At 43.5% G+C, this 27,969-nt stretch overlaps 1 protein-coding gene across 2 annotated transcripts in view; it reads right to left on the bottom strand.

Moving 5' to 3' along the window:
- Positions 1–64: 64 nt before the first annotated feature.
- The window catches only part of atp10a (ATPase phospholipid transporting 10A), a 43,679-nt gene continuing 15,774 nt past the window's right edge, over positions 65–27,969 (bottom strand). The window contains exons 10-21 of one of the 2 annotated variants that reach the window (XM_075484812.1): positions 24,717–25,272; positions 18,226–18,329; positions 17,653–17,779; positions 17,327–17,511; positions 15,099–15,447; positions 11,211–11,287; positions 10,027–10,152; positions 9,716–9,916; positions 5,492–5,572; positions 5,270–5,374; positions 3,935–4,122; positions 65–3,746 (exon numbers count right to left, since the gene is read on the bottom strand). In XM_075484812.1, coding sequence (XP_075340927.1) covers positions 3,095–3,746; positions 3,935–4,122; positions 5,270–5,374; positions 5,492–5,572; positions 9,716–9,916; positions 10,027–10,152; positions 11,211–11,287; positions 15,099–15,447; positions 17,327–17,511; positions 17,653–17,779; positions 18,226–18,329; positions 24,717–25,272 — 2,751 coding nt within the window. In that variant the 3' untranslated portion in view covers positions 65–3,094. The remainder of the gene's footprint in view (positions 3,747–3,934; positions 4,123–5,269; positions 5,375–5,491; positions 5,573–9,715; positions 9,917–10,026; positions 10,153–11,210; positions 11,288–15,098; positions 15,448–17,326; positions 17,512–17,652; positions 17,780–18,225; positions 18,330–24,716; positions 25,273–27,969) is intronic. The other variant, XM_075484813.1, reaches the window with a different exon arrangement.

The following is a 27,969-nucleotide window of genomic DNA, read 5'->3' as shown; positions in this document are numbered from 1 at the left end:
CAAATAAGGCCAAAACCACAGACAGAGAGAATGAGTATGTAATCCACGTCAGAGAAACAGGTAGCAAAGAAGAACTTTATTACATTGTTACTTTATTTTGTTCACATGTAGCCATGTGCAAGAATTTTCCACTTACTCAAAAGGACAAAGACCCGATATAAAATACTGTATTTCTGAACAAAATGTAAAAGTTTTCCCATGTAGGTAGTTGGCTGAATCTCTTTAAAATGTCCTACTTTCCATTTCCTTACAAAGGCGCATCAAGAACTTCTAATCAATATTTAGATCAAGGACAAACTGTAGATAATTACCCCCCCTAGTATGCAAGAACTAGTGTAAAAATTTTAAACTTACAGCAGAACCGGCTTTTAACCAAAAATACAACCAAAGAGCCAAAAAAACCAAAAAACCCAACAATTGCTCAAATAGGACAAATTAAAGGCAGTGTTAGGTGAAAGTAACTGGTGTTGCTGTGAGGAATGAGTGAAAGTGGGTATGTTGGAATGCAGCAGTGTGCTTCATTCTGGCACACTAAGTGGGATGAAGAGAGTACAGAACAGACTGATAAAACAAAGTGAACAGACTGCGGAGTCTGAATCTGAACAGCATGCCAGAGAAAGGCGCTGTGTGCAAAGAAAAAAAGTCCGGAGGAAAGAAAACCACCTAGCATCTAGCCTCATAAATATCTACAAACACAAAGATGCTCCATCATATTTAAACACATACAGATTCAGCGTCATGAGCAGATTCGCAATTTCTTATCCAGTGTTAAGGCACAGCCTATTGCATAGAAAATACAGATATAAATTATCTTTGGAATGTTTTGGTTTTTACAAAAAAACACTGCAGTAGATAAAACAATCATGAACTGTTAAAAGGTGCTGCTGCTTCCAACACTCATCAATTAAACTGTAGCATCTTTCCAAATTTCCCATTCTTAGTTTGTGTACAGTGACAAAAAGCACATTGTTTGCAAAAGTAAGAATAGAATAGCACCTCCCATTCAATGCATACTCTATCTGACCACTGACATCACCAGCGCTAAAAATACTCAACGGCAGCTCTGACATCACGCTTTCAAAGTGCAAATTTACATTTTAAAGCAGTATCATTTCCATTTAGAAAGACCTTTCAGCATGGAGGATTTGGTTTGCAGCTGAACACTGGCAGAAAGAGAACAGACTGGCTTAAGATAGAGCTGGCACATATAATAAAATGAATAAGACCTTCAAGTAAACCTGGTTGTCATACATGATGTTAGCTTGTTGTCAAACTGCTGTGCAAAGCTTGAAAGAATAGTTTGACAACTTGGGAAATATGATAATTTGCATTCTAATACTTGGATCAGAAAACTGAGATCTATAAAAGGTAAAGTCAGGTGAGCATTAGGTTAGCTTAGCTTAGTTTAGCTAGCCAAATGAAAGTTAGCTTAGCTCAGACTGGGAACAAAATCTGCCTATCAGGGGTTTTAAATCTTACTTATCGAAACATATCTCAATTGTTAACCTTAGGACAGACCACGTCAATCTTTGTAAGAGCTTTAAAAGAAAAAAACATGATATAAAATTTTGCTAGTAGGCCCATTTATTTATCTTTGGATGGTGCTAACTGGTAGCCAGGCTAACTCTTCTCAAATTGTGTATTTTGACTCCAACACTTGCCGCTTTGAGCTCACAGATGTGTTCACAGTGAAACATACTGAATAATGGTTTCATAACAAGGGACAATTGGGCCTAATGGTGGCCAAATATTGTGAGCTTGATTTAAGACAATTCTACCCCATGGACATGTAGTCATTAAACTGCACACAATATACTTATACATTTAAGTGTACTAACAGAAGATGCTGAATTGCAAGGTTTCCCTCCGTCTCCACCCTTGCTGAGCAAAGCTACCGTCTGCTGGCTCCAACTTTATAACTGCCACTCTCATAATTTATTGAGTATTAATGTAAAGCGAGAAAACAATTAGCTTAACATTAAGATCCAGGTTACTTCAGTTACTGATGGTAGATGTTTCTTATTACCCGGCAAACTTGAAGACAAGCCCCAGATTTTTGAGCGGATAACAACGAAAAATGCCCAATATGTCAATTTACATTTTACATGTAAAACTGGCTTGCACCGCTAGAAGAGATCTGTCGATCCAACACAAAGAGACACAAACTCGTCTTTCTACCTTCATGCGGACATTTATAGATATAAAACATTCCCCATACAACTCCAACACTAACCTAAACATGATTGGAACCATTAAACCAAGTCTGAACCCCCAAACAGCCCCTAAAACTGAAGTTTGGCCATACAAATGTACAAAGACAGAAATGCACACAAACAGAGCATAATTCCTGGTAGAGTCTGAGTGTTTCAAAGACTGAAATGTAAATTTGTTGATAATTGTCATGATGCACAAGCATATGTAAAGTCAACAGCTCAAACAATTCAGTGGAATGTGTTGTGCAACGCAATAGTAACAATAATGATTCTCATTCATTTAAATTGAGCAACATAAATGTGATCCAGCAAAAAGGCTAACAAGTGAATGCCACTTTTTTTCTTTCTGTAGGATCATATAAAACTTTGGGATATTCAGCACAGAAGTCCTCGCACAGAAACGCAGACGTGTTTTAAGGGAGACATGAAAACATTAAAGTTCTCTCAGCGATTCGAGGCCACAGTGATGTCTGGTCCAGGCCTTAATGCCCCTACAAGCCGAGTTAAAAAAACAAAAAAAACAACAACATGGTGCCCATGTCAGAGAGAGAAAACACACTCCCAAAAGACTCAGCGAAGGAATGTCTACTCTGGTCTGGTTAAAAACCTGGTCAAGTACTGAGATGCATCTTTCTGAAGTCAGAAACCCCCCCCCCCCAAAAAAAACAAACATGATGGGAGACATTCCAGTTCTTCCTTCTCCCAAATCTCTAAAACATCTTTACTTTAGCTTTATGTCCAAAATATAAAGTACCCTTTTGTATAGTTTATAAAATAATCTCCTTAAAAAATACAATAAAATTAAGATTTAAAAAAAAAAAAAAAAAAAAAAAACCTCGTGCAAATTGGAGTATGAGTAACATACTTAAGACTGTAAGACATTATAAGGCGGTGTACAGCGACTGTTCTGCCACCTGCACAGTCCTGTGTGCTGGGTGAACAGCGTGCTCAGTTTTGAGTCCTTCCTCTGAGCTCCTCGTGTATCGGACATACTGAGACGCTCCGACAGGGGGCAAGCTCAGCTGGACGCTGTCTGTCTGTGTGGTAAGAGGCGTGGAGGTGGTCCAGCTGGACAGACTCACATCTGACGGCTCTAATGTCTTATCGGGAGACTCCGAATGTTTGCTAGAAGGAGGCTGCAGCTCCCCCGAGAGCGGAAGAGCGTCTTTGGTGTAGGGAAGAGTGTTTGTTTCTGTGGAAACTAATGTAAAGATATCTGAGAGGCGTTTTTCACCATGTGTGGGTGCTGGTGGGCTTCTGCAGCCATTCTCTTCATCCGTTTGTGAGACGGCACCCTGTCTGGCTTGTGATGCCTTGCAGCCAGGGATGCTCCTCTGGTCTTTTTTATCGCAAACTTTGGGCGAAAGCTTAGTGAGGGGCAGGAAGGGAGGCTTGGGGCTGAGCGGTGACCCCATCTTGACCCTGCTCAGGCTGAGGATGTTCCTGCGAGTGTCGGCAGGGAGTTTGTCCAATTGCCTTCCAACTTGCACTGGGTTTGGAAACAGTGTGCCTTGACACGCCCTGTAGAAATATCTGGAAAATAAAACAAAGCCAGACATCACGACACACTTCAGCACTACTCCAACGATAAATGCCAGGCTCTTTGAATAAATATGAAAGATATCTGGTATCAATAACAGACATATTTCATGATACAGATCATAAATATTTGAGAGACCGGCTTGTGTTTTCACTCCTCTACAAATGCAACATAAGAGTACCGGGGCAGCAGGGCGGCTACAGGTGTAACGGTGCACAGCAAGTAGAAGAGAGGGTCCTGCAGCAGCCTCTGCATGGTCCAATAGGGGTTGGAGGGGGAGTAGCAGGTGGGACAGGAGGCGTTGTACAACAGAGCCACAGTGAAGAATAAGGCCACACTGAAGGCTATTGAGAGCCAGTTCATCCAGGTCTACCAGGGAAGACAACAAGGACAAGTTCTTACATATTTCACTTCACAGAAACTTTACTCGTCGAGTTAAAAATGTAGGAATCGCCCGGCTCCATTTAGTCATACCGTCTGATGAACACTTCATCTATGTTACTGTTTAATGGGACCAATCTGCAAAGTGAATGCTTTACTGACAAACTGTATTGATTGACACCAAAAATTGGTTAAATAATTATTTACAGAGGTAATAAATTAAGTGTGGTGGGTTATTTTTTTCATAGGCATGTACAATCTGTTGTCCTTTTGCAGTCAAGCATGAAGGCCTTGGAGAGAATGCAGGTTTAAAAGCATATTCTAACTGACATCTACATTCATATTTTATATTGTTTATTTTTTTAATAGTACAAACATAATCAACTTCCAAAGCTACATCTGTTTTTTTTTGGCCACTTGAGAGCAGCAGAGCAAACTGTTACAATCACTAATGTCTTAGCAGTTGCTAATTTACATGTCAACATTAACTCTCCCAAAAGTTTAGAATGATTAGTCTCAACCAGCAAAAATAAAATATGGCTATTAGTTAGCTTGGTAAAACCGATACACGTATCACGCTAATGTCTTGTCCTGATACACATAATTATTTACAGCTTCACAGCTACTGTAAGGGGGAAGAGTCCGGAGCGTTGCCTGTTGTCACCTCAGACACCTTCGGTTGATCTTTCCCTCACAAACCATGCATACGTTATATTACTGAGCAGCGAGAGAATGAGGCACCTGCCAGCTGAGCATTTGTACATGTTTACCTTTTGTCAATACTGCTCGCCATGAACACTCCTTTGCATGAGTGACAGGCATTTCCATGAGAATAGTGAGTGAAAATCTCTTTTTATATCTAAGAAAAAACATTTCACAGCCTAGAAATGAAGGAAGAGACAATGATTGAATACAACACGATTAAAAGGGACTTGTGTTTTAAGAAGCGTGCGTGAATGTCTGAGAACGAGACCAGGCAATAAATGTGCAGGTATTTTTCAGGTTTGAGGTATAATGTGGTTGTTGTGGACCGTTTTTGGAGGACACACCGCCAAACTGAAATACAGAGCTTTCTAAATCAGTTAAATCAGCTGGAGGTAAACCTCTGTATGCCTTTTAAAATCAGATTTCTTACCCAGGTTTTGGTCTCAATGCCCAAATGCAACAGAATGGTGAATAAAGCAATGGTGGTGACAGGAGTTCCCCATGTAAACAGATCAACGTCTGAGTCAGCGTAGGCCTGGGGGGGGGGGTTGGGAGGAGATCAGGGTTATGAGAGGGAAGATGAGTAAATAAAAACAGGGAAAATAAATATGGAGCGATGGACGCTGATGATGGAAATGAAAACCAGACTCACAAAGTAAGGAATGAAGAAGCAGATGAGACTTTGGTAGAAGGAATCAATCATGTTCATCCAGAACATGTATGGCTTATATTCCTGCAAGATAAACGCAGACATTCACAGTTAGGTTTCTCACTGGGAACTGAGATGCATCAGAAGGCTAAAGCTGAGTTGTAAAGTTACAGATTTCTCCATCTCAATAAACTAAGGCATCGATGTTTCCAAAACCAGTTTTAAGTGACACAAATCTGAATTTTTTCCCAATGATGTGAGCACCTGGCAGCGCTGCACACGCAGGCAGAGAAGCAGACGCGGCTGCTGGAGGCGATGCTGTCCCAGGCGGGGGCAAGCACACTGGGCCCCTCGTTTCCAGGAATGACTGTCCACAAGATGACAACAGAGGACGATCCGCAGTCATTCCTGGACATGTTTGAGGCGACAGCGATCCTCCCGACACCCAGTCCTCCGATCAGCACAGCCACCCAACCCACCCCGCTTCCCCGGTTTAACCAACTGTCTCCTTTTCTCCCGCCACAGGGCCAGCGCGCTGCGGACACTGTCCTCAGCCCACAGACGGTCCCTCAAGCGGCAGTGCAGGAGTGCTGGAGGTGCGGACGGCCCGGACACTTTCGCTGGGAGTGCCCTCTCATGGAGGTCGGTCAGGTGATCCGGGTTGTCGGCCCTGCAGCACCCTCCGCTGGTCCGGGAGGGACGTACAGCGTTCCGGTAAGGATTCAGGGGGGTACACATCAGGCGATGGTGGACTCGGGCTGCATGCAGTCCATGGTTCACCAGAATCTGATTCGACCCGGGGCTTTGATAGAAGCGAGCTGGGTGGATATTAAATGTGTGCACGGGGATATCCACAGATACCCTATTGCGTCAGTGGAAATTCGTTATAAGGGGAAAAAGCATAGTGTGAAGGCTGCGGTTAGCTCCCGCCTGGCGCACCCTCTTATTCTGGGTACTGATTGGCCGGGGTTTGATAAGCTAGTGGGGCAGTGTGTGGGGGTGCGCTCACGACCAACAGGGACATGGGATATGTGCGCTGTGCTCAGCGGTGACGCGAGGTTGTCCGACACTGATGACGGGGAGGGGGAGCTGTCAGCGCCTCCCGTGTTTGACTCCATGGAAGATTTTACACTTGTACACAGTCTCGTGATGATACTCTACGCTTTGCCTTTGACCAAGTGATACGAATTGATGGTCATATGGTGCGCCCTGACGCAGCGGTATCATATCCACACTTTTCATTACGGAGGGACAGGTTATACCGAGTGAGTCGTGACACTCAGACTGAGGAGATAATTACCCAGTTGCTGGTACCGAAAAGCCACCGGGAAATGGTTTTCCAGGCGGCTCACTACAACCCAATGGCTGGGCATATGGGGTACGAAAAAACAATGAACCGAGTAATGGCCCGTTTCTATTGGCCTGGCATTAGAGCGGACGTTCGCCGCTGGTGTGCGTCCTGCGCTGAATGCCAGTTGGTTAACCAACCGGCCATCCCGAGAGCGCCGTTGCGCCCGCTACCACTGATCGAGGTCCCGTTTGAACGGATCGGGATGGACCTCATTGGGCCATTTCACCGGAGCACACGTGGATACCGATTTGTGTTAGTCCTCGTGGATTACGCAACTCGATATCCAGAGGCAGTGCCGCTGCGCACCATCTCCGCAAAGAGTGTGGCGCAAGCGCTGTTTCAGGTTATCTCCCGAGACGGGATCCCGAAAGAGATCCTGACTGACCAAGGCACCCAGTTTATGTCACGAACACTGAGGGAACTTTACGGATTATTGGGCATCAAGTCGATTCGAACCAGTGTTTACCACCCGCAAACTGACGGCCTCGTCGAGCGCCTAAATAAGACTTTGAAGTCCATGATCCGTAAGTTTGTGCACGATGATAAGCCAAATTGGGATAAGTGGCTAGATCCTCTGCTGTTTGCAGTGCGCGAGGTTCCCCAGGCCTCCACGGGATTTTCTCCCTTTGAACTGCTGTTTGGCAGGAAACCACGCGGAGTTTTGGACCTGGTAAAAGAAAGCTGGGAGGAAGGTCCGAGCCCCAGTAAAAATGAAGTTCAGTATGTCCTGGACCTGAGAGCAAAACTCCACACACTGGGTCAGTTATCACGTGAGAATTTGCTCCGGGCCCAGGAACGTCAGCAGCGGCTGTACAACAGAGGATCTAGGCTGAGACAATTTACACCGGGAGATAAAGTGCTTGTATTACTCCCATCTCATAACTCTAAATTACTCGCCAAGTGGCAAGGGCCCTTTGTGGTCACACGGCAAGAAGGATGGGTCGATCCGGTTCTGTGTGGACTATCGCAAGGTGAATGATGTTTCACGGTTTGATGCATATCCTATGCCCCGGGTCGACGAGCTCCTGGATCGCCTTGGCACAGCTCGATTTTTTTACGACGCTGGATTTGACCAAGGGGTACTGGCAGATTCCCTTATCTCCAGAGTCTAAGGAAAAATCGGCCTTCTCCACTCCGTACGGTTTGTACCAATTTGTTACACTTCCGTTCGGGTTGTTCGGGGCCCCAGCCACGTTCCAACGCCTCATGGACCGGGTGCTGCGGCCGCACGTTGCATATGCTGCCGCCTATCTGGATGACGTGATCATCCACAGCAACAGCTGGGCAGAGCATGTGCGGCAGGTGGCCGCGGTGCTCGAGTCACTGAGGCAGGCGGGGCTCACGGCAAACCCGAAGAAGTGTGCAGTTGGACAGAGGGAGGTACGGTATCTGGGGTACCACTTGGGCGGCGGGCAGGTGCGTCCACAGGTCGACAAGACAGCAGCGATTGCAGCCTGCCCGCGGCCCAAGACAAAAAAGGAGGCGAGGCGGTTTTTGGGGCTGGCCGGCTACTACCGGCGTTTTATTCCCAACTTCGCCGAGCTGACCAGCCCCTTGACCGACCTCACTCGAAAGGGTGCCTCACATCCGGTCCAGTGGACGGAGCTGTGCCAGGTGTCGCTTGAGAGGGTAAAACAGACCCTCTGTGGGGAGCCTCTTCTTCACACTCCTAATTTCTCTCTCCCGTTTACTCTGCAGACTGATGCATCGAACAGAGGGTTGGGGGCCGTTCTGTCCCAGCAGGTGCGGGGTGTCGACCGCCCAGTGCTCTACATCAGCAGGAAACTGTCCGAGAGGGAGGCCAGGTACAGCACCGTGGAGAAGGAGTGCCTGGCCATCCGGTGGGCGGTCGATGCTCTGCGGTACAACCTGTTGGGACGCCCATTCATCCTCTGTTCGGACCATGCTCCCCTCCAGTGGCTCCACCGCATGAAAGATACTAATGGCCGGATCACCCAATGGTATCTGGCCATGCAGCCTTTCAAGTTCAAGGTGATCCATAGGCCGGGGGCGCAGATGGTCGTGGCCGACTTCCTTTCCCGCTCCCACAAGGAGGGGGGGAGTAGGTTAGGCCGGACAGCTCCCCGGCCTAGGTCAGGCGGTGGAGGTATGTGGAGGGGGGCGTGGTGCATCAGGTGGAGAGGAGAGGTGGAGAGGTGGGAAGGGCTCAGAGGACAGTGGGAGGGGAGATGATTGGCACACCTGTACATCGTCGGCTAATCATTCTCCCCTTTATCAGTAGCGTGCTGGTCCAGGCGGGGGAGGAGATGAGAGATCGAGAACCAGAGCCAGAGACGGAAGGACGAACCAAGCACACGGAGAAGCTGGAGTTCATCTTCTGCCGTTCTGGCTATTAACCTCGATCAGTACAAAATAAACAAGTATAAGTAAACCACGGTCTCTGCTCATGTGTTGGGTGAACCCACAGTGGCAACGGGAATTGTTACAGGGGTCTATGTGGACACATAGTGATTCAAATGTTCAAATCCGATTTGAGTCACTTCTGATATGTGGCTATGTAACATGAGCATTGGCGCTCAGTTTATTCGTCTCAGTGTCGTCGTCTTAAGCCGGCAGGGATACTGCAGCACTGCTACTTACAGGCACAAAATAAGCAAAAAGCAAGCAGTCTGACCTCATAGTTTAAAGAGTATATTTCTGTTGCCTTTTTGCAGCCTCGCCAAGTTAAAATTTTAAACGAAAGGAACGACAACAAGAGCGATTTTATTTTTACTTTCCAGAGCTCCATAAATCTGTGAATTTGAAAGTTAAATTGCTACACTTTCAGAAATGTGACACTGTCTGCTGTGATGGGGAATAGAAAGCTACAATAACAATCAGGCTCTTCTGGGATATAAATGCCAAACAGCCCGGACCTCAGAGTTCTGGCCGTTCACGTAGAGGTGAGGTAGTTGTTGGAGAGTCTCTGCTGACACGTCTTTGTCCAGGGTACCGGTGACGAGTTGTGGGAAGGCGGAGAACATCAGGTTGAAGAAGATGAGATACCACTGGTCGATCATGGCTGAACCAGAGAAGCCACAGTAGAACTGATACCAGAAGATGAGTGCCACGAACATCTGTGGGAACCAAAAGCGATGGATTCACGTGAGGGGACAGAACAGAGGAACAAACAACAAACAATTTCAACTCCTCTGCGTCAGAAGATGGAGCAAAGATGGTGGCTTACAGCGTTTTTATAGAAGAAATACAGGATCATGTTTGCCAGTCGAGAATAGCACCACTGCCCGTGCACCAGCAGGAGCTTCTGGAGATACCGGAAACGTGGGAGGGCAAAGTCGCTCGCCATCACTGCCTGTAAAACACCCGAGGTAGCCAACATTCAGTCCCCACATGCTTCACATGGTCTCCTCCTCCCACTTTTGACACTTGCGCACAACACAGACAGACATTAGGAAATAACAGTTTGAAATACCTGTCCCCCTCCTCTCGCCTGCAGCTTTTTAATTAATCTTTAGTTGGTGTAATCTTTCCAAAGCAATAACCCTTAAATGTCTACCTTTGGGAATTAATGTCTGTAACTGAAGGAGTGTCAGTCACATTCATCAACATCTAAAACCCTCCCTGTAGTCAGCCCTGCAGTGCGACTTACACCTTAAAGGACGCTGCTAACCCTTTAGGACTCCTCTCGACGGTCAACATTATCTGCCAACAAGAGAAATGACCGCGGGAGCCTCGTTTAGCTCCCGCTGTGCGCTAATATCATCCTCCAAAACAGCAGTTGCGGGTGTGTGCGGAAATGTGCGCATCAGCATGCTGTCGAATCCTGAGGAGTGACCGCAGTCTCATTAAGAGCGAATTTGATTTACAGTGATTAATCTGGTGGCTCAGATAAGGACAGGATACAGAGGCTTTAACAGATGTGCATTACAGCAGCGAGCCGTTGAAGCCTCCCCGGGAAGTTAATTGGGAATCTCCATCATGTGAGGTCGCCATTCTGGAACAGGATGCTACGATAAATGAGTACAGGGGAGGAAGGACGACTCGGGCTTTTTAGAAATTTTTCTCCTGCCTATGTCAAAGACAGTACTGTGGCTGTGACCTTGCAAGCAGGAGGAGAAGCTGGTGTGGATGGAGTAAACTGAAGCCCCCATAAAATGTGCTGCTTCTCTGTAGGACACGGGACAAACTTCCTGAGTCAGCAGGACGCAGTCAATCCTATTTATAGTCTAAAACTGGCACTTAAGAGTAATGAAAAGCCATTAACTACGCTAAAGAATGCCAGCCTCTTCCCTTTATCTTCTATCGCATAGCTGCTTTCACACTCTAGATCTCTAAGACTGCGCTGCTTTTTAACGATCTGTTGTAAGTCTAACCTCTCTCTTAATCGTCCCACCCATTGTTCCTCCTTACCTGCATGCCCTCCTGTCCCGAGATCCCCACGCCAACATCCGCTACCTGGATCATGCTGACGTCATTGGCCCCATCACCTATGAATAATGTGGTAATGTGAAACACAGAGCTTTAGTCCCCACAGAATTTGAAAGAGTAATGGGTTATGAAGATGGCTTTAGGAAGCAAAATTAGGTAAAAAAATAAAATAAAATAAAATAAATAAATAATTGAACAGTATGATTCTTTATCTGTTAGATTAGCTTTAGGATTATCATTCAGTGCTGTTTAGTACTGTTTAGCAGCCAGGCTGCTGCGGCAATCATTAAGGCCTCTGGCTGGTATTGCTCAACTTTAATATAAATTTCTTCTACAGGTGGTGGAGTGGGAGATGAAGCTTTAGTGAGCAGGAAGACTTCTGTTTAAACATGGCTTCATGCTCTTTCTCTAAAAGGTCCATTTCCTTTCAAAGCCTCCCCCTCTTCGCAGCTTCTAGCCGTCCAATATAAGTTCCATCTTTACCCTCTCCACATTTGAGGACCCAGTTCCTGTTATGAAGGCAACCTGCCGCTGTTTGACAAAATGTTCTCAAGCGCACAGTTTGGTACATTCAATGAGCTGGCTGCCTTGTAAAATAGCAGTTGAAATCAACTTTCCTCCCACAAGTCGAAGTGGCTGATGGATTTTAAAAGTCACCTGAACAGCAACACCACAGTTTTGTTGAAAGAAAAGTCCACGAGTTCTTCATGTTTAATGGCAGATGCCAGCTGTCATGCGCATTACCGCCACCAACTTTACTGCCAACAGACGACACCGTGTAGGCAGTTGGGCTGGATACACCTCGGCCCAAAATCCTATCTCGTAATTATGTCTAGCGTATAGATCTAGAAGGCCGACAGGATCTTAGGTCAGTAATTCTCCATGACTTTTGAAGCCTTTTGGTCACCATTGTGAAATATTTCCGATGGCATGTTGCCAAAGTATGCTAAAAAGGTGCTAAACAAAGTTATATAATATCATATTCCATTCCAATATTTGTCACACAGTCATGTTGCATTAATATTCCGCTTTGAGGCAGCTCTTTAAATGCACTCAAATTCTATAATATTTCATTAATCGCCAAAGACAAATTCATGGAAACATGGGCTAAAACAACATTGGGGTTAATAAATCTTCTTTTAATTCATTCATTTTAGGGTCATAATCATTGAGTGATATGCATCTTTTTCCCTTATTATTGCTGTCATTAAAAAGCCAAATGATGACGTTATCATTACAGGCAAGGCAGATGATGTGCGACAGTTCTGGGAGGTGGATAAGGCTGTTGTACTGGTGCATATTAAGATTCCATCCTCCTCTGTTGTCCCCACAGAGGTGTAAAATGAAAGATGCGAGGGCCTGCAGTGTTTCCTTCATGCTGCTAACACAGGAATGACAAAGAAAAAAAACCCCGCTTTGCTTGCACAAAAGGGACACCCCCATGTCACCTCTGTTATTTCAAAAGTTTCATTAGGCCACGGTGTATAATTACTAAGAATAACACAGCTGGATGTGAGAGGTCGGAGCAGAGCTGTGGAGCGTGTGTTTGATGAATGGTGCTCCTCTCTCCAATGTTCATTTCCAAGACAGTTCATCCTGACGTCACAGCAGGAGGAACCCACCGGAGCTTCACTCCATCTGTGTTACAGTGAGTTTGACAAATGTGGCGGCTGCTCAATTATAGCAAAAAGTAAGGGTATATTGTGGGTCAGGCCTCGATCACTTAAGAACTAAAACCATTTGGCTATGCGTGCATGCAAAGCCATATTCCGACTCTTGACCCTAATCTAAATATGATAATCATCAGATTGTGGTGCTTAAAAGAGTTGCACACAAGACATTCTATTCACATTTGTTTACATGTTCCAGCCTACAGTCCAATGAATGATTTTCACCCACATAATGCCTTTACATAATTGCAACTTCTGGGCCTATTTAAAGTTTTCTTTACAACACGATCAAAACACGAAGTAGTAGCCTACTCAGGCTAAGACAGAAACAAAGATTAATGCAGCTGAGATCGGCATCGTCCACAGAGCAAATTCTAGCTTACTGAAAAAAAAATAAGGTTTGATCTAGATCATATTGGTTCTTTGCTGTGCTTGTAAATAAAATAATTGATTTTAGAACCGAATCTCAAACCGAATAATAATAATAAAATATTATTTGTATGTTTTGTTTCTTGACAGACTCCTGGAAACCAGAGTTGGCAAAAGGGTGAGTTTGGTCCTTTACTTAGTGCTGAAAGTGCAAATTTCCCTGAATAAATCCCAACATGATAATGCGTGTGCACTGTGGAGCACCTCGCAGTCCACCCACTACACTACACCATTTAACCATCAGAGGTCAATGCAAACCACTCATGACTATCGACATAGAGTACCAGTTAAGTTTGGATGTGCTTCATGATTTGAAAAGGTATTTTTCCATATACTTCTTGTGTTTTTCAAAACAGTGCAAAACTGAAGACATCAAAATGATGAGAAGAAGAACATATTATGTTGAACTACATACAATAAAACATCTTTCAAAATGTTAGTTAAAGAGTGGCCTCTGTGAGGAATCCAAAATATTAAATTATGTATCAGATTTGTGTTTTATTTCCTACATAATTACACAAGTGTCACTTCATAAATCTGATGTCTTGGTTGTTATTCTCCACTGTAAAGTTAAATATTACTAACAAACGAATCCACTAAATGACAGCTGCATCTTAAAAACTACTTAGAGCAAAGTAGATTTGGTTGAATTTACGATTGCTGCAATTCCATCAGTTCACGTGGTTGAGATATAAAGAGATAAAGATGTTCATGTGAGTCAGACTCTCCATATAAGCTCGCTTGCATCACCCGGAACATTTCAGTCTTACTGCGCTGAAACTAACCAGGGCAGGAAGCGCGCATCATAAGGCACAAAAATGCGGAAATAAACCAGTGCCTGGTGTTTAACTGTTTAATAATGGGCCAATGTTGACTCGCAGACATAAATAATTATGATCCGAGACGGTTTTTATCTTCAGTAGGGAGGCGCTGCACAAAAACATCCAAACACAGCTGGTCTGAATGGTTATCACACCGCTGATATTGTGTTGTTGACTTTAAGTCCGCCGTCTCCACAGTGCGCTTATGTGTGGTTCAGAATTTACGAATAGCTGCAGCCAATCTCCCAGGAGGCCTGTTTTTACAAACCCAGTTTCACCATGAGGAGAGGCATAACACCGCAGTCTGATCCACGCTACTCTCACACACATTGAGCTCCATGTTAAAAGTGGCACCCTCCATGCATTCGACCTTTAGAGACAACCGAGGCAGGGTTTGAAGAGATAATTATACCGAGTTTAAAATGGAAACGTATTTTGGCACCTCTCAAACTTTGGAAAAAAAAAAAAAAAGAAAGAAGAAGTGTGTGCTGCTGCCTGAGATTCAAAATGTCAGCAAATACTTCAATGCATGTAATGCTATGGAATATCTTAGCATACGTTTAATTCCAAATACTGTTAGTATTAGTTCCACTTCTACCACCATCAACACACAAGAGACAAGGATCAACATTTAGTTTGGAAGTTTATGAATTGGATTTGATTACAATTGTTTTGATTAGGATTTAGTGCTATACTAATAAAAGTGAATTGAACTGAAAGGTCGGGACTGTAGGAACAGATTATTCTGAACACCTGCCCATCTTTACCTCTGAGAGACTCTACCTCTCTAAGGTGCTCTTATTATCCACTATCATGGTACTGACCTGTTGCCAATTAACCTCATCAGTTTTAACATGCTCCTCTTTAGTATCCCTCACTTTTCCAGTCAATTGTTGGCCCTGTACCAGCTGTTTTTTCCTTCAAATGTGCATCCTTCTGCTGGTACTTACCTATGGCCAGGGTCATGACTCTCAGCTTGTTCCGGACCAGTTTCACCACCGTGCTCTTCTGTAGCGGCGTGGAGCGGCAGCACAGCACCGAGCGGCAACTCCGAGCAACAGCCAGAAACTTATCCTCCAAGCTCTTATCCAGGGCATAGGCCAAGGTCCGCCCATCAATTACCAAGCCCAGCCGGTGCACCAAGAAATGAGCGGGGTGAGAGGATGAGGAGGACGGAGATGAGGCGGGATAAATCTCAAAGGGCGCAAAGTTAGCAGTAGCGGACTGGGCTCCAGAGCTGCAGAGGAATTTGGCCTGAATGTAGTGTAAACTCTCCTCTAGAAGCAGTGCGCATGCCTCCTGGTAGAGACAGAGGAGTGGAGTGGGTGAGAGATCAGCATCAGAATACAGTAACGTTTAATACAACTGCCTGTCCTGGTCCACATCTGGCAACCATATGCTTAAAGTACACTGGATTAAACACAGACGGTGCCGAAATGACCATCTGAACTCATACACACGCGTATATATATTATATTACACAAACAGATGTTTTAGGAATGATTTGTAGTTAGATTGTAGGATAAAGAAGACACATTGGGAAATTTAGATTAAATCACAAATTTGTGCTCTGTACATACAATTCGAAACAGCTCTCCTGCATTACCCGACTCAACCATTATGCTTACTTTCATTCAGCACTCCGCTTTTCCTGTGAAGACAAAAGTTTAGTGGAGGATGCCCTCATCTCTTACATTTAACTTCCAAGAGGCCAGATTTTCCTTCTCTTTCAAAGTGGTCTTGAACAATAGTTCTTCAGGCTTTCCAAAGGTCTTTTCAAAGTTTTTCTTTGGCTGCTTTTTCACTCATTTTCAGTTTTACCCAACCATTTTCAAAGGAATGTGTTTTTTAGTTTGTTAAACCACTTAACACTGACCTATGAATCATTCAAGCATAAAAAGGTCACACAACTCAAATTATGAGCTAGAGTTATAACTACAAATAACAGAGAACTTATCAAAAAGCAAATTTAAAGTGTAAATCTAGTCACTTTGTTAGCAGCCTGTTGCAAAGACACAGAAATAGTTTCCATTTCTTAAGTTCCATCTATGAAAAAAGACCAAGATACCACAATCTGACATCATAAAGTAGTATTTTTGCACCAACAATTGATTCCCAAAGAGCTATCAACCAAACACTTGGCATATCTCAGTATTATGTGCAGTGTTTCCTAAAAAAAAAAAAAATAATTAGGAAACTGGACCAATGGAGGGTGTCAGGCCTAAAAAAACATCTTCATCAGAAGGACAGTAAGGAAAAACATCCAGCAAAGACCGGGCACATGACCTGAGAGATGCATCTGGACCTTCAGCTGATCCATCTACTGTTGACTGAAGCCTCATCAGAAATGGGCTCCATGGAAGGGTGGCTGTCAAGAAGCCGTTCTTAAGGAATGGAAATGGTGAAAAGGCTGAGCTGTGCCAAAGGACACAAGAAGTGGACTGAAAATCAGCTGCAACGGGTCTTATGGAGGGATGAATCCTCCCCAGAGCCCGGACCTCAACATTACTGAAGCAGTGTGGGATCATGTTGACAGAGAACAGAATAAAAAGGCAGCCAACATCCAAAGAAGAGCTTTGGTATGTCCTTCAAGAAGCCTGGAGAACTATTCCTGAAGACTACTTAAAGAAACTACAAGCAAGCTTGTCTAAGAGGGTTCAGGCTGTGTTTTCCCTTTCCAGTCACATTTGCACACGTTTCAATAAGTTGTTGTACCCATTTCCTGCTTTCTTCTATATAATTAAAGGAATGAGAGGACTTTTTCACAGTACTGTACATGTCTCCTTAAACCACGGCTACAAAAAGCTCACAACAAAGACAGGAATGAGGGGGAAGAAGCGAGATGGTGTAAAACAATACGTTGTGAATTTATGTAATGGTAGTGTGCCAGGTTGTATTCTGGCACGGAGCTGTGACTCATTGTTAGGACGCGGATGTTGCCAGGCAACTAGCCTGAGACATTATGAGGCCAATGTTGAGCCAAAAGACTCATCGCGCATTCCCACCTTCACAAAAAAATCCCCCCAAAAAACAACCCATCTTTCACAATTTTTTTAGCAGGTAACCCTAATGACACTACAACTTTTTAAGTGTTTATTTTGGATATTATGAGGCCATCAGGCTCTTGTACGATCCGGGTTAGACAGAGCAAAAGGAGAATCTGTGTGAAGCTGCTCACGTGAGAATCAGCATTCAGCGTCAGGATCTCCTCATCAGGGTCCAGCAGCTTGCAGGCGTATGCGATGTTGACTGCAGTTTCTTGTTTGTCACCCGTCAGCACCCAAATCTGCAAGCCGGCTTTCTGCAGCGAAGCGATAGTTTCAGGGACGCCATCTTGCAGCCGATCCTCAATGCCGGTCGCTCCTGTAGGCGGCAGCACACGAACGTAACAAACTCTTTAATAGCTACATAATGGATCTGGTATGAAAGCACCAATAAATAATAAGTGAATGAAACTATCGTAAAATCTTCTAAAGAGGTCTAATAATTAAATCAGACTATTACCCAAAAGCTGGAGGTTTGTCTCCAGCCTCAAGGCCGACTGAAATAACAGCTCCTCTCTTCCCTGGATGGCCGTCTCAGCCTCTAAGTGACGCTGCAGCCAGCAGGCGTATTCCTCTTTGCTCAGAATCTGACACATAAACACAAAAGTTTACACACACACACACACACACTTAAAGCATCATCTGTTTGAGTGTTGGGGGCGGGGAGGTGGGGGCGAAACAGTGGAGCATCCTCTCCGTCCATGGCAGAGGAGGATGACAGACTGTAAGACCTTGACACAGTGTTTTATCACTCGGCGTCTGTGATAGGCTCTGCAAAAGCAGGAATATAATGAGCCCGGCCTGTGAGAGCATAAATTAGCAGCCTGGGAAAGTGGCGCAGATTGCAGCTGAGTCACGAAGAATGTCACTTTTGGAAGGGCTGGTCCATGTGATCATCTGTGCTGGGCAACAAACACAACCTGCCAAAAAGCCACTGAGACACACAAACACATTCCACCAATCTCTGAAACGGTCTAATGAGGGAAGGCACTTGTTCAGCACTTCAGAGGTTTATTGATGCCTGCTTGCTTACCTTTTTTGCAATGCACAGCGTGCGAAGGCCATCTGCAGCATACAGGTTCAGGTAGTTCTGGGTCCGGCAGACAATCTTTTTCTGGCGTCTCCCTTTGGAGTTGCCTTAAAAAGAAAAGACAAAACACACACACACACACACACACACACACACACACACACACAGGAAAGAGACAGAGCAATGAAGATAAATATATTCGTGTTTTAGGGAATTTACATAAGTGCTTTAGCCTTTCGGTACCAAATTGCCAAAGAATTCTTCAACAGGCACATGGAAGCCATCTGTCCTCACACCTAAATCAACCATGTACGCTGCGCCTCAATATATTACATTTCTGCATATTACTCATCAAGCTGCGCCTGCACCAAACTGCGAGGTGATAAAAAGAATTTCCATCTCATCCTACAAACAGTATTTTTTTTTTTTGGCCGATTATGCGACTAAATGATTTTAACATAACTGAATATTACAGGTTTAAGATATAAAGCGTGGTGCGTTGTAACGGAGTGTCTCTTTGGTGCTACATCTTGGCCATCGCTCTGGCAGGGGGGGACAGCACACAGATTGGCTTTATGGGTCTCCTGACACAGATGCACCAGCCAACACTCCGATTGCCAGCCATGTAATCTCACTAATAACACCCCAGCTTGGCAGGCAGAGCCACACATACCCTGCCACGCAAAATTATTTTTACTGAGGGCAACAAATGAACTCCAAACTGGTTGCAATCAGAGATTTCACACACAGAAAAGATGTTCTCCTTTGTGTTGAAACGTAAGCATGGTCAAAATGTGCCCCCCCCGAATTTAGTAATCTTGTAAAGAAATGACAACTATTACGCCGACAGCGTTTTCTCACTGGAAAAAAAGGCCACCATAGATTAAAGCCAGGTTTAAGCTTAGCATTAGCAGTAGTTACATGAGGAAAGAAAATACATGAAAATACATGAAAAACTACAACTAAACATCATTGTTTAAGGAAATCCTTTATGGGAATGCGATTGCTCAGAAATGTTGTAATTGTCGCATTAACACAATGGTGAGAGACCCCTCTTTGGATGCAGTGTGGTGGTGAATATTTTGGAATACAGCTGATGTGAAGTGTGTCCCAGCTTTTTTATTATTTATTCATTTATTTTTTAAATACTGCTGTGATCCAATTTGCTTTGAAAGGACACAGAAGGTTAACTGCTCTGTGGGCTCTTAAGAAGTGGGTAAGTAATTCAATAAGTAGATTCCCATTTGAAGAAACTTGCTGTGTTTTACTTCAAGCCATTGGCAGGTCCTTGGTTTGCTGGGACTTGTTCTGCACATCAGGGGATTAGTAATAATTAAAAAACTGAATTGTGCACACAGGTTTGTAACTTTTCACTGCATTTTGCTTTAGTAACTGGCTTAACCAATTACTAAATGAAATATTATCAGGCGTCAAGCTAGCAGGTGCATAGACAGATTTGTTGTACAAACAGTAAGACATCAGCTTTGTTTACCATCAGCTTAGTCTTTGGTCGTTACTATACCATTTTACGTAAATCGAAAATACTTCCAAACACAGTTTCATTCAAAGATGGCTTGGCTTGCTAATTACCTTCATTTGGCTAACAACTTAGCAGACAAAACATTAGCTTATTTTTCTAAGCGGTTGCCAGTGCATATATGCGGTAAAGCTGATACTAGAGCACATTATTAATTGAGTTTTTACTTTGAAGCCACTTTTTTTGCGACCGTTCTTTGTTGCACTGTTACCGTTATTGTGAAGCACCTCAACAAAATTCCTCACAATCCTCAAACAAAGGCTCTTGCTATGGTGAAGTAAAAATGTTCACCCTCCTCTTCAGCATTCCTCCCACTGTAAAGTTGATAAACATCACAAAGAGTTTCATTCTTTGTTCTTTGATAGAAACGCAGACATCCCTGTGTAGCTGCTAAATGCCACAACATGGTTAGCAGCTGGCCACAATTAGGCCAAAGCAAACAGTACACTTAGGTTTTCATTTCTAAACCAACCCATTTTTTATTTGAATAACAGAATGCTGATAATAGCTGCTTTAACGGGGGTAAAAAAAAAAAAAAAACAGAAAAAACCCACCCAACTCAAATGAGGATATGAAAAAAAACATAAATTTCCTTTCAAAGCAGAACTTGTTATTAAACATAATAATGCAGCTTAAGCGAGACTGCCCTCTAACTCCTAAGTGACATGGGTCTACAGTCTACCTCCAGCACCTCCGTGTGCACTGTTATTAGACTGACGCTGAACAACACCCGCATTGCCTCAAAGGAGCCATTATGGAGGTCTGCGTTATGAGAAACCCTGACTCTAACCACTGCACTCTAATTGGCTGTTTTTACCCAATGATAAAGCAAAGCACTGAGCTGCCTGCAAGAAGACACAGCCCATGGGCCATTAAAAGTGTTGAACTGAAACAAAAGAGGTGGCTGGGAGTGTGTGAGAGCTATCCCGATGGAGACTCTTTTTTAGAGATCGCCATCCCTCTGGATTTTTCTTATTTAACTCAGAGAAAAGTTTGTGCAGAGGGCATCAAAAAGGAAGAACAATCTACAATCTGGTATAATGATAAGGTACAATCTTATTGCAAAACTGGTTGCACATTCCTCAGGACGGAAGACCTGTTTAATGAATCATTTTATAATTCGTCCTTCCTTTAAAGAATATGTGGGAACATTAGTTAGAAAACATGCCGAAACAAGATGGGGGGGCTCATCTCCATCCGTGTGCTGCAGCTAACAAGTCTCCATTCAGTGTGGGAGGATAATTTATCTGGAGACGCATATTTCTACGAGTCTGAGCTGCCTTGTGATGAACTTCCTGCTTCTGATGAACAAGAGGGGGCCTCTAACCAGGCATGTGAAATAAATGAATTACCCACACGGCACAGCAGGCGTGCTTTTACTGAGAGAAGCAAGGCAAGTTGCTGCCCAAGATGATACAGTCAATCAAAACATTAGGATGTAGAATTTACTCTGACTGATTTATGGAGCTTTTATACAAGATACCACATCATATAAAGAAATTTATGTCGCACTAAGTCACTGCCAGGATGTAAACAAGTACAAAATCACTCCTGTGATTAACTATCACACGAGAAAGTTGAACAGTCGACTGCACACAGAGTTTCCACCATATTCCACCAAAATTAGATTCTGAATCAGACATTACCTGCATCACAAAGTCTGTGATTTCATTTTATTCAGACGGATAACTGTTAGCAAAACCGCTTTAATGTGCAACATTCCTGTCTACAACGAGCTGTTTGAAAAGGTTTACTGATGCTGGAGACACGGTGACTTCGCCTGTTCAAAATACACAGCACATAATCTGCTCCAAAAACCACACATCGAACTTGGAACGAATATACAATGCAGCACAAATCAGATCATAGTTGAACTTCAAGGAGCGTTCAGGGAAGGAGACGGGGGGAGTTACTGAGGACTCTTCAGCTGGAAAAAAAAAGATAATAGAGAAAAAAAAAAGCTAAAAAGCAAGCTCCAGCAGAAAAACGTGAGAGATGCTTCTTCAGTGAGAAAAAAATAAAAAAATAAATCACAGGCTGATGGAAGGCTGGACAAAGCCAATGGGCTGAAACTGTTTTTCAATGGGTTCACTTCAGGACAACAGGCGGCATTCTCCTCACCTGCATCCAGCTACACACCCCTCACACCCTCCCTGGACCCACAGCCACCCTCCACCTCCGCACCTCAGTCATGGATCTCAAACAGCCACAACAACATCTCCCCCCAAATCAGGACACAATGAGACCTCCTCTGCCTCCAGCAGTCAGGAGAAGAAGCAATTTAGAAGACTGAACCAGACCAAGGCAGCAAGTCAGGATGGTGTCAGGCTCAGGGTCCTGAAGGCCTGTGAGGAACAGCTATGTGGGATTCTACAGCAACTCTTTAACCTTAGCCTGAGTAAAGAGAAAGTTCTAAAGCCGTGGAAGACATCGTGCCTTGTTCCGGTGTTGTTTTGCCATAAAAATTAATATCATGCCAAGCAGCATTCCAGAAAGTCAGGCAGAGAGCAGAAGCTGCAGCTGCAGTTAAAACACTTTCACTTGGGTCTGATGCTTAGAAAAAGTTTAAAGTCGGTTAATCATACCTAAAGCGGGGGCCATTTGGATCACATTTACAAAGAATATGGCAGAAGTGTCAGCCATTCACAAAATATAATATGCGATTTAAAATGACAATTTTTACAAGGACATGACTAAGAAAATATCAGTCAGCTTACAGCCAAGAGGATATATTATGCATTTCAGTTTTTCCCTGTTTTTAAGCATTTCAAAAGGCCACTGAAACACACACATACACCAACAAACTTCCACGCAATGCTGACCGGGGTTTCCAAACGGTGATACCAACAGAACTTGTGCACAGCTTGAATTTTTCCAGCCGGTTTCTTACAGGTTGGTCACAAAGCACTCGTTTCTGCCCACTTGCTTTCATATCTTTTGCTGTGCATTTTTTGATTTTCAGGCATATTGCTTTGAGCTCCCTGTCCCGACGCCTTGACACCTTTTATGGTTGACCTGGATCTTTCCCTTTTACAACCCTCCCATTTTGCTTCGTCTCGCTCCAAATTTTAGCCACAGCTGACGGGGAACAACCAGCAGCTTTTGCCATTCTCTCAAGTTGAATTACCTTCTTGAAGGAGTTTTCTAATTCCTCCCATTGTTTCCGCTGACAGCTCTTTTGTTGGGGCCCATGTTTCCTGCCAATCAGCGAGGTACAACAGCTGTTAAGCTCTGCAAGCACTCTTTAAACCCCAAACTCATTTGCATTTTAGACCTGTGCAGGTATTTGTTTTAAGAGTGCAAATTACAAGGTAATTCCACCATTTTTTCCTTTACTTCACTAAAAAAAAAATTATGTTTTACCAAGCCAGAATGTCCCGCTATTAAAGCAATACTATGTAACATTTCTACCTTAAAATAACAGCTTGAAAAAATTTGTGTGGCTAGAATGAGTTTTAATATTACGATTGGCCTGTCTCCTATGCCCTTCGGGAGTCTGAGTTGGAAAAACTGCGCTATGTAACTTTAATGGAGCGGCCCGGTGGCGGCCCGGGAGCTGAGCGGAAGTACTTTGACTTGCTTTCTGGCACACCTACCGCAAAAACAAATAGACCCCTCTCACGCTCCCAGGTACATTTGATTACTCTTACCTTCTCGGTCGACATAGCTTGCAGCTTCTAACTCCTCGCCGGTTCGTCAACAAACGTGAAAAGTGAAAGTGAAAGGGTGTTGTATTTACGACAGTGTAACCGTACATTACCTCCAAGCCTGTAGGGGGAGCTCCAGAGTGGGCTTTTTGAGAAGTTACATTGTATCGCTTTAAATAAAACTGTTGTGTAACATTTGTGTTTTCTTTATTTCTTTTTTACAAAACAAAAAGCAGAATGAACATCCTCCAGATGTGCCGATTACAGAATGTTTTCCAGGCATTGTAGCCTTTCTCTCTGTACGTCATCTATGCACCCTGCACATATAATGTGACACTATGGCGCATTTTCTTATATCTTTTCTTTCTGTTGGATGTCCCGACTCCAACAGCCACATAAAAAGTGAGCTACTTATAACTTTTACTAATCAGCTACACAAATGTGGCAGTTGGCCATCTGTATAATCCATTACATTTCCTTTACTTTGTGGTCAGGTAGACAAAAGATGTACTCTTAAGCCTGTGGTAAATTGTGATGGGCACCTTTCTTAATCAATGTACAACGATTTCAAATTGACTTGCAAACGTAGTACAATAAAATAATGAACATCATCCTTAGCTGCAGCCTTTAAAGCTGTGTGTCGCGTCAAACTTTCAAGTGGGATGAAAGAGTCTTTGCAGAGAACCCCTGGACGGATGTCTGTTGACTGTGCACAAAATATTAGTGAAAAGAGCCTGTGTGAGTCTCTGTGTGCCTGGAATACCAACAGCCTTTCACACCTTTGCCATTACGACACGAAACAGCACGTTATTCATGGAACAAGGAAAAGGGGAGAAAAAAAAAAGGAGTTTGTTTTTGGAAAAATAGCCAAAGTAAGCATTTAGTCTGGCAGCTCCAAAAACGCAAGTTGTTCCATAACTTGTGATCTTGTAAGGTTACCTCAATGGAAATGACCTTTTCAGACAAAGACCACCTCCCTGTGCAGGCAGCCCACAGTATATTTAATTTTTCACAAACCCTACACAAGAAAACGAGCCATTGTTTAACGCGGTCCAAAGTAATATCAGCAACACACCAATACTGACATGTCTAATAAGTCAATACGCCATGTGATTCCATATCAATGCCGTCATTATTGGGATGTGATACTGTACTTGTCATGTACAATTTCAATCTAAATCCCAACCATGTTTTACCAAGTGTTCCACCTGTAGATTGTCATTAAATTCTAAAGGTGTGAGAAATTTTTTTTATTTATTAATTTTTTAAAAAGACTTGCTCTGTGGTTACATATATAAGCATTTTCCTACCTGTGTCAAGGGGTTTGATGATGTCCATGATGACAGAGTCAGCTCCTTTAGTATAGACAGTAATCTGATCAGTGAGAGGGTGTCTCACCACCACAGACATGCGCTTCCTGGTGGAGTCAAATCCCAGAGTGTGCAGCAGCTCGAAGCTCAGTTTCCCCAGGTGAGGCAGCTCCACAGTCACCTGGTCGGGGAGGCGCCCAACAAGGGAGCACTTGTAAGCCCTGGCAGCATAGACTAACGCAGCCTCGTCGGGCGACTCTGCCTCGTAGCGCAGCTCTCCTTCCTCAAGGTTCCAGGAAGTCTTCCCATCGTAGCAGGGCGGGATTGGGCTGAAGGTGGGCTCCAAACCTCCGGAGGGCTGCTCCTCATTCAGTTTGGCGAGTGTGCTCTCTGCTGAAGGCGAGGAAAGCATGCTGGAGCATCCTTTGTTAGACGAGCGGTTCAGACTGGAAGAGCTGCTACTGTTGGAGCCTGAGGTCAGGCGGCTGGGGGTGAAGCGTTTGATGAAGTCTTCAATGGTCTTAACTGGAGACTTCAGCTCAAATCTCATCCGGACCTGGAGGACAACGAAAAGTCGGTTAATCATACCTAAAGCGGGGGCCATTTGGATCACATTTACAAAGAATATGGCAGAAGTGTCAGCCATTCACAAAATATAATATGCGATTTAAAATGACAATTTTTACAAGGACATGACTAAGAAAATATCAGTCAGCTTACAGCCAAGAGGATATATTATGCATTTCAGTTTTTCCCTGTTTTTAAGCATTTCAAAAGGCCACTGAAACACACACATACACCAACAAACTTCCACGCAATGCTGACCGGGGTTTCCAAACGGTGATACCAACAGAACTTGTGCACAGCTTTTTGAACAGGAGCTGCTGATATAAAACACCAACAATGTTAGAAAATGTAGCTTCAAACAATGATTGTGAATGCCATCGCATGCTGCACACTGAGCAGTGTTCACGTACACGACTGATGATATAAAACATGAAACAGCAGGACAATGAGAGGAACACAGAGTTCACGTTGTTCCACTATTGCTTCAACTTCACATGCACACTGCAGCTCAGTTTTTATTGTTCTCTCTTGAATTAAGGCAGACTAAAACTCTACACTGGCTCTGGGCTTTTAAACATGGCGGTTAGTCGTTCTTTGCTCTCACTCAGCAAAGATTTTGTGCTACTGTAGCACTGTTGTTTTTGGAGTCAGAGCGATTTAGTGGAAAACCCCCCCAATTAGACATGCACATGATGCGCCAATAGTGGCTTGTTTTGCACACCTCAAGTAAATAAATAAATATAAAAACAGCAGCCATAACTGACCAATCAAAACGGACTGAACATTTCAGGTGGGGAAGTCTGAAAGAGACACGGCTAAAACAAAGCATTTCAGACAAAAAGAAACACTATATGCTGCAGCTTTGTACAGAAGAAGAAAAGTAGGTCACTTATTATAATATGAACATAATATGGGCTCTTTAATGTAGCAAGATTTTCCTTAACTTACCAACAGTATTTTAGGTAACCCTACAACCAAACAAGCAGTTGCTGTCAGCCAGCACATGCTTGGCATCTTTAACACACACGCACGCACACACACACACACGGTTGGTATGCTTCCTCACAGTTAACTGCGAGCAATTTCCCCTCAACTATGAAACACAGTGAGGACAGCAAACATTGGGCTAATATTGGTAAATGCTGCCAGAGGAACAACCCCCCCCCCCAAAAAAAAATACTGCCACCTACCTCAAAGGGCAACATGATGAGATTTCAACATCTTAAACACAATCATCACACATATGCTCCAAGAGAAGGGCAACAGCAGAAAATCTAAGGACTATTCTGATTAAGATGTCACTAATACTGCATCTATATGCTGATACGATTTCACTTGGTAAGCATCAACATTGTAAACACAAATTGTAGTTGTTGACGTTTTGATTTCTTGAAGTAACAAGACATCCAAAGCATTTCTGCTATTTCATTTCAAGAAATGCCCAACTCTGGGTCTGGTGCAGAGAAGAAGGCATAAATGCTTCCCTCTCATAGATAATCCGTCACATTTAAGACAGTTGAGGACAACAAGATGGATTCTGCTCTAAAAATAAGACAAAACAAATAGATTTGTTGAGATCAAAGTGTTCTTATTGACTGTAAATAAATAAATCTCTAACTTTTTGTCACTTAACAGGAAGCGTCTGTGGGTGAGGAATTACTCTCACAAATAATAATCTCAAAAAGGGCTATAAATTATGTGCGCCACTTTTATGAAACATGTCTTTAAACTTGATCAATTCATAAAAAAAACTATTTACTGTCATTCAAGTCTTAAAATGTTTTTGTAAACCAGAGGCCAGCTCTGGTGCTGCAGACTTGAGAACAGATGAAAAAATGCTTCTCCAGCCAATAATCCCCCAGCCAGTCCTCCATATCAGGGTGGTGCAGTACAAAAGCAGAAAGGGTGACTCACAGTGAGGTCTCGGGACAGAGTCATGGCTCTCATGAATAGAGAGGGATAATTCCTTCAGGTGCCACGTTATCCATGAGGGAATCATCATAAAATGTGAACAATTGCACTGGCATAAGCATAACAAAGCACAACGAAAAAGAAAAAAAAAAGCTGTATTAAAGCTGGTTATATTGTTCTTATTTAAATTTCCCTCCATCTTATCGGATAACTTTCAAAGAGACAGACAGACTTGCATAAATAATGTGTCACTGTGTACAATTTAATCTGAACAGATCTGTCTGTCTGAGAGGCGGGCGGGACTGGACAGCGAACCAGTACACACTGTATGTGGCGTGAGGAGGATATCACCTCTGAACAGGACAACCACACCCCAGATCACACGAGGGCAAAACAAAACACGGATACACAGCAGTGGTCGGACCGAGCACATCAAAGATACAGGCAGCAAAGCAGCCAAAGCTACGTGCAAATGGACACTTTGCTGTTGTTTTGGAGGTTTTTGAAATTATGTAACCACTCCCATGATTTTGACAAAAAATAAAGGATAAAAGCAAAGAATAATAGGTGCAGTAGTACAGTTACCGTTTTGGAGTTATAACGAACATTCTCGAATATTCTGTTGACACTTTTTGTGTAAAACAAAGAAAAGGCAACTTGGTTTTTAGAGCTGAATATTTATGGTCAGTGTTGCTCGCTTTCTCCTGTCGTTTCCACTAAGATATCTACTTTTGGCAAAATGTTGCCTTTGTGTAAAGCATTTTTTGGAAATAAG

This window comes from Odontesthes bonariensis, chromosome 15, assembly GCF_027942865.1.
Source record: "Odontesthes bonariensis isolate fOdoBon6 chromosome 15, fOdoBon6.hap1, whole genome shotgun sequence".
In the NCBI taxonomy this organism is placed as follows: Eukaryota; Metazoa; Chordata; class Actinopteri; order Atheriniformes; family Atherinopsidae; genus Odontesthes; species Odontesthes bonariensis.
This window is presented reverse-complemented; position numbering and strand designations above follow the sequence as displayed.